The 7,562-nt window shown below is 47.6% G+C and overlaps 1 protein-coding gene across 1 annotated transcript; it reads right to left on the minus strand.

Moving 5' to 3' along the window:
• Positions 1 to 1,532: 1,532 nt before the first annotated feature.
• LOC133924663 (salt tolerance receptor-like cytoplasmic kinase 1) lies at positions 1,533 to 3,181 on the minus strand. The gene has a single exon (XM_062370305.1). The coding sequence runs from the start codon at positions 2,781 to 2,783 to the stop codon at positions 1,746 to 1,748; it is 1,038 nt and encodes a 345-aa protein (XP_062226289.1). The 5' UTR covers positions 2,784 to 3,181; the 3' UTR covers positions 1,533 to 1,745.
• Between the last annotated feature and the right edge of the window lie 4,381 nt (positions 3,182 to 7,562).

A 7,562-nucleotide genomic window follows, 5' to 3' on the forward strand; every position in this document is an offset into this window, starting at 1 on the left:
GCATTGCGAACGATATTCACACATGGGATACATGTTCTTTATTGTATATGTGCTTGCAGTGCACGCTCATTACCATCACCCGCATATCCGCCTTTGTTTACTGAAAAGTATGAGAGCCAGTGGAAGCATACTATCCTTTGTTCATCGACGAAGCTTTCGTGGAAACGAGATCGGTTTCACGTGATTTGAACAGGGCCCTTGCATAAACAATGGAGGATTTGCGTAAGCAAGCAAGATGGCGTCCTTGATTATAGTAACACGGAGGGCCAATCAGCCAGCACTGAACAAGGGAAGGCTTACGCCGGAACCAGATCTGGCTTGCTTTATACTAGGTACCAATAAAAAAAACTCTGAACCCACCAATTTGGAGTTCCTCGAATGCTGCAAGAATATTCAAATGAGCCAGGCATGAGGCTGCAATCTTCCTGCTGGAATGACAATCCACCGAGGTTTCACTGGCCACACATGACACAACTAAGGTCGTCACTGACTACTGATGGAAGAGTCTGTTCGCATCAGTGACAACTATCACCACGAAACGATGAAGCTCACCAAGCATAGGTACGGACAAACCATGACTCCTCTTTTGTACTTGTTGCAGAGGCTGTCAGGCACCAACCTCTTGTACCACCGCAAATCTTCAACGGCAGCGCCTTTTTTTTTAAAAAAAAAAAGCGTCATAGTTTGCACATTAAGTGCCGAGCCAATACACTGAGTTTTATTTCCTGGTCGGAGCATGTGGCCATGAGAAACACAGCACATTTTTTTCCTCTTTGCAGTTTTGTTTCCTGGTCGTCGATGTATTGGTTGTTAGGATGTCACAGAGAGCACCTAATCTGCATCGTTTTCGCGCAATCCTTTCTTATGGCTCGTTCATTTTTCGTGATTCAATGATAGAGAAGTATCTACCGGAAGTTCAAATCGTCACATAGAGCAGCTAGCGTCCGCTTGGTCTCCTTTCTCGTGCTTTGAAATTGAAATGTGCAAAGAGATGAGGAAGTTCTTTTATTCAGCATAAAGACTGCCAAAGGATAAGAGAACTGCAACATCTCCGGTATAGTTTAATACAAACCAGCAAGACTAGATGTAGCACTTTAATAAATCAGCAAGACTTACAAGTTGTAGCTTGAGAAGGCAAAACTCTCCAAATGCAGAGATCCCCCCCCCCCCCCTTTAGCTGAGTTTTTCCTCTCTTTTTTGGTCGAGGAAAGCACAACGTATGAATGAATCAAACAGATCAGACTCTTCGCTGTTGCCAGTCGGAGCATGTGGCTGATCTAAGATTAGCGCTGGAAACACGACCAATCGTGAAAAAGGAATCCAGCTTTGATTGGCGAAAACGCTTTGCTTTCTGGTAGCACTCATTTTGGAGCTCTTACTGGTGAAGCTAGCTCAACGTGGTGATTTTGGACCAATTCTATGTTGCCAATGATTGGTCTTCTTAATACAGTTTGCTGGTTCACCTATTAAGTGTCGTTTGTTGGAGAAGATTAATCTGACCATGTCATAAAAAAAATAGTTGTCTTCGCCAAAAAAAAAACACTTAATTGAGTTCTTATTTCCACCAACCATGTCAAAAAAAAAAACTTAATCTACAAATTTACCCATTCCTTGCTACTTCCTCGCTGATGCAACAAAGCGCCCTGACAAGACAATTTTTTGCTACCTTATCGCACTACTCACATTCTTCTCCTTACTACCCTAAACATAATCTTACACGGTATTTACAACCTACACCATCCGACTTAGAACATCGTCTTGCAGTCCAATCTCGATCCGACGGCCGACGCTAGCGCGGAGGTCTTCTCCTGGAGCACGCGCACCACGTCCGCCATGGACGGCCTGAGCCCGGGGCTGTCGCTGACGCACCGCATGGCGAGCTCCGCCACGACGGCCGCCTCGGCGCCGCCGCATTCGCCTCCCAGCCTCTGGTCCAGCACGTCGGACACCTTACCGTCGCTGACCCTGGGCCCCACCGCGGCCGTGAGCCGGTGCCCGGTCTCGCGGCAGACGGCCTCCCTCCCGGTCAGGAGCTCGAGCAGCAGCACCCCGAAGCTGTACACGTCACTCTTCTTGGTGGACACACCGGAGCGGAGGAGGTGGGGGTCGATGTAGCCCGGGGAGCCCATGACGGAGCGCGCCGAGGGGCGGCCGCCACCCACCGTGGCCGAGAAGCCGAAGTCGCAGAGCTTGGCGTCCAGGTTGGCGTCGAGGAGCACGTTGGACGCCTTGATGTCCCCGTGGATGACCGCCGGCTGGCGGTTCTCGTGAAGGTACTCCAGCGCCGTTGCCACCTGGAACGCGACCGCCACGCGCCGCGCCCAGGGCAGCACGTCACCGCCGCCGCCGCCGTGGAGCCTCTCGTGGAGGTCGCCGTTCGGCGCGTACTCGAACACCAGCATGCCTTCATCTCGTTCGTCGCAGTAGCCGAGGAGGCGGACGATGTGCGGGTGACGAAGGGAGAGGAGCACGTCGAGCTCCCGGCGGAAGGCGCGGTGGAGGCGCTCGCTGCTGCAGTGGACCTTGACTGCGCAGAGGCAGGAGAAGAGCGAGGCGAGGTACACCGTGCTGAATCCGCCGTGGCCGATCACCCTGGACGAGAAACCCTGCGTGGCGGTCTCCACCTCCGCCCATGCCAGCTGCCTCGCCGCGCTGCTGTCCTCCCCCTCCACGCCCACCGGCTCGGCCGGCGCCACCCGCGAGCTCGCCGCGCCTATCTCCCCGCGCTTCCTGAGGTCGCCGCCCCGGCGCGCGCAGGCGAACAGGCCGCACCCCCTGAACATTGTGCGCGAGGGATCCGCGTGCTCTGAAAAGAGTGACTGCAAGTTCTCTGCTCCTTTAATCGTCTCTTGCTGGTGGCACTGGGTTTTTGGCTGTGCCTCACTGGATAAGCTGAGGACAGGTTGGACAGAGGAGGAGGCAGATGGAAGAACAATGGCTAACGGCTGGCTCGCTGGCTCCGTGCATGCTACAAGTCAAAATGCATACCTGTATATATATGGGTTTTTGGCTGTGCCTCACTGAATAAGCTGAGGACAGGTTGGACAGAGGAGGAGGCAGATGGAAGAACAATGGCTAATGGCTGGCTCACTGGCTCCGTGCATGCTACAAGTCAAAATGCATACCTGCGCACATCATTGTGCAAAAAGAAAGGCAGAGGACATAGGAATGATGGGTGAGGACGTTATCGCTCGGCTCTTTCTGTATATGTATTTTTTATGCCGTGTGCGTCGGTCATCAACGTGCTCTTGACCACGCTTCAAATGATATATTAAACGATGATCATTCTAAAATCCTGCTGTAGAATGTTGGGAATTGCAACCCAGCGTCTTCTATTTTTTCTGACAATATCTTGATAATTAATAATAAAAGATTTTACTACAAATACGATATATCTTAAGATAGAAATACACATGTTCTTAGTCCGATATTGTAGGTTTCATAACCGTCCTGAGTTAAATAAGACATGTGAATTTATTTCGCGTAGTTTATCGTGTTCTATATAAAAATTATCTCTGAATTAGGAAGAAGTCCTCTGGATATTCGATAGAAATACAATACAAAAATATTGCACTTAGAGACTCTGAGTACAATATATCTAATTGGATACAAGTAAAAATAACCATCCATAATAAATTCGAGCTATAATTAGCCCGACTATATAATATGGGGGAGGAGGAAAAGAGAGATAAGCCACAAGTTTGACAAGCAATATTAAGAAAGTCTAGATGGATGTAAATAGAAATAACTATCCACAACAGATTCGAGCTATAATTAGATTTATTCACTAATAGCTTCAAGATGTAGAATACAAGAGATTTTGCCAGATCCTTAGGATTAGATCTAGATAAATCCCTATTATAATTGTCTTTTCTAGAGATTAATTAAGGCGGAAAGAGAGCATACCTAAGGGAGGTCTAAACCTATATAAAATCATGTACCCGCCTCTTTGATACACACAATTAATAACTAACTATTTGCATAATTGACTTAACCAATCATTGGAAACTTTATAGGGATGGTAATCAGCATTCACCTTAAACCACATGCAAGCTTACAGTCAACGATGCTGGACCATTGGATCCGAAATCCCTGTCTATCACCGCACCAACTTGATGTCGTCACAGCCTGACATATTATTATATATTGAACAAATATCATATAAGGGGTATATGATATGGATGCTTATCTTACTCAATTTGGTATGAATGATTTGGTATGATTCATAACTACGACGGAGAAAAAATGCAGATAAATATAAGAAAGGTAATCATATGGAATAGAGAAGTCATTCCTTATTCAGGATGAATCTCTTGGACATCCGAAAGATCAATAGTTTGGAAAGAATTACACCTAGAGGAGTCTAGGTAAGATACACCTGCCTCAACCCAGCTATAAAAGAAGGGGAGAGGTACTCCAAGGCACGTGAATCCACAGAAGCACAAGCCTCGTAACACCAAAACAACTTTCGCCTTCAGATCTATGGAGTTGCAGCACCCCATATCAAGCCTAGTCGGATAGGAATCACTGATACCTATCGAAGATTCACAGCAGAAGTAACTATTATATGACTAAGGCTAGCAGTTGTAACATAGAGAAATCCATCTAGATTTTTAGGGTTAAATCTATATACACCTGTTGTTATAAACTCTAATATTAAGATTAACCAAGGCAAAATATAACCTATGGTTGTTACCACGCATAGGTCCGAACTTATATAAACCCCTGTCTCTCATCCCTATATTTTACATTATAAATATTTAGCAGTCTTATATAATGCAACACTACTCGTCACAACCCTTTCCATCCGATATTCCTCTTCCTCCCGCAGTCTCCCGCCCGCCCCACACTCGCTGGCCAGTCTATTGCCTCGGGTATCCCTCTGTCACAAAAACGGCATATGTGAAACCTGAACCCTAACCCACCCGTGAGTTCAGTATCAACGTCACTATGAGAAATCAAGATTTCGGTCGACTGAAATCTAGAGAATGTGTTACTTTAAAGCGTCCATCTCTCTCACTGAAGCTCACGAAAGCATATTTTACAGTTTAGCTCACTGTTCTCTTCTACTGTAAACGCAACATTTACAGTCTATCCAAGATGGTTAACCTGAACAGTTTCAGACACGAACGCCACCTACAACCGCACGCCATTCACGCCTCTTCATCATATGCGTGAAGCATAAGCAACCGGCGTGCTGCCCACAAGGCACAGTGAGATTCCTCCGGCCCGGTCACGGACCCCCGGCCTAGTTTAAGGCGGAGATTAATTAGCGGCCGTGCAGTACTGTTTACGACAGCACCGTTCCCGACTTGCTTCAGCCTGTCACACCGCACGCGTATCAGCCGTCCGCGTCAGGCACGCCACCACCACCGTACACCGTGCAACACAGGAAGGGAGATCACAGAAACCATGCGATACACTAGGTGAGAGAGCACACAGCCACGCATACACACAAAGGTGAGAGAGCACATAGCCACGCATGAACGCGAACACGGCGTGCACTGCCCGCGCGCGCGCACGCGCACGCTCGCGATGTTGACTCACCTAACGGAGCTGCGGAGGAAGGAGTATCGCGCGCCACTCGTGCGTGTGCTCCGAATCCAATCTGCGCAGCTAGCGCTGGTAGTTGAGCTCTATCCACATCAGATTAAGTAGTCGGAAACCGTACGTAGCGATGATCGGGTGGGTGAGGAGACCGGGCGGAGCAACACCGACGCGGCGTCGGTAGACCGCGCACCGGCGCACACGCGTGTCGGCACTCATCGCGGTTGCTGAGGGATGCAGAGAACCTGAGCGTCAGAAGCTTCGTGCTGGGAGGTCGGAGTACAGGGGAAGCTCGGGTCAGGGGTCGAGGTCGAACTGAACGTCGCAACAACTTTGGTTGGGACACGACTTGGGAGTATGAAAACTGAAGCGAGTCCTGCTGCTGCAAGGTTCTAGTTAGAACCAACATCTTTTTCCTTAGTTTAGATGGTGCGATGTTCGCATGTGCTTGAACCAGCAAGCAAGGCACAGGTTCTCCAGGGGAGATGCCTGTCGGTGTCGCGCGCCGGTCGTGAAACACAAGCTCAAAATCGACCTGATTTGATTCCGCTACTGGATTGGGAATTTGGGGTCGTCTGTGTTTGGGATTCGCGCTCTAGAGTCTAGAACACAAGAAAATGGATGTATTGATCGGATCTGCTTGCACTATAGCAAACTGATAATTTCTTGTAGCAGTGTGTTATGTGCAGTGCGTAGCACATATGTGGCGGTAGTGCAACAGTACTACTACTTTGAGGTTCCCTGGATATTTTTTTAGATAAAGAGGTTGCCTGGATGTTGCATTCATGCATTGTTCGTCCGGAGCTACTTTTTCCGGGCTTGATGTCAAATTATTGAACGTACATGAGCAATAATGCCGTAGAAAATGAGTGCGAAGGACAACACTGATCGAGCGAGGCAGAGAAATCAACCCTTCAAGGGGGAAAAACACAACGGCGTTGTACTGAGATAATTCTTGGCTAACACCGTAACCCGCGTGCATTTCATACACTGCCGGAATCGGAATCGTGCTCGCTGCTGTCTTTGTCCGGAACGGATGACACGATCACACAATCAGGTTGGTGCAATAGGAAACTTCCACTGGGATGCCGCGGGCTTGGTGGTAGGATCGCAGAGCGAGCGACTTGTTCGTCACCTAACCGGGGACCAAGTTCAAGAAACTTTTTTATAAGTTCATGGAAATTTTGTTAATCGGAACCCTGATAACAAAGCAAAGGCACACGTCTGTATCCGTGCCGTTCGAAGAGGAACATCAAAGATACACGTCGTAGAAAATAAAAAAGATAATGGATGCGTTTTCACTGTACTTTGAGACATAAGAACCATACGTCAACGCATAATGGATAACGTCGGCATGGACAGGGAAACAAACATATATCTCATGCCAGATTCTCCAAGAACCAAGATAAAGAAGCTCGCCGAGTGATTTGCAAATCGATCGAATTCTGAAAGGAACTAATAAGTGATTGGGAATTTATTCATAAATCAAGTAAAGTACTTGATTCGAAGACGTGTCTATGTCCCATGAGCAGATGGTTGGAATAATTACAAAGCAGAAGACGTGGTCTCCCGTACGAAGACGCACTATTAAATGCATTACGCAGAACATGAAGCAACCATGTAAGAACAGAGCGAATATTCAAAGCAAAACCAGATATGCAAAAACGAGAGACCATACTGTTAATCATGGGCCATGATTTCGTCCGAAAAATCATATGGCCCATACCATTTGAAGGAGTTTATTCCTGCTCAAATAAATACTTTTTAAGTTGGCCCGAATAAAGCCTGTGAACGCTCGGAAGACGGAAGCAGTCCGAAGTTATTCGTTCCAATATTTTCCGTCTGGCCTAACCAAAGTCTCCAGATGAGGCCTACACCAATATATGTTGGGCCATCAGAGCCCGTAACTTCATGGTCTGGGGCTCTGGGCCTTAGGGCCCGATATTACATTTAAGCAAAGCTGATTACATTTCTCCTTTGTTGCATTTAGTTCTGATTCCTCCTTGAATGAAAAG

Source organism: Phragmites australis, chromosome 7, assembly GCF_958298935.1.
Source record: "Phragmites australis chromosome 7, lpPhrAust1.1, whole genome shotgun sequence".
NCBI classification, from domain to species: domain Eukaryota; kingdom Viridiplantae; phylum Streptophyta; class Magnoliopsida; order Poales; family Poaceae; genus Phragmites; species Phragmites australis.

Coding starts and splice junctions, on each gene's coding strand:
- LOC133924663 (XM_062370305.1), bottom strand. CDS start 2,783: ATGTTCAGGGGGTGCGGCCTGTTCGCCTGCGCGCGCCGGGGCGGCGAC.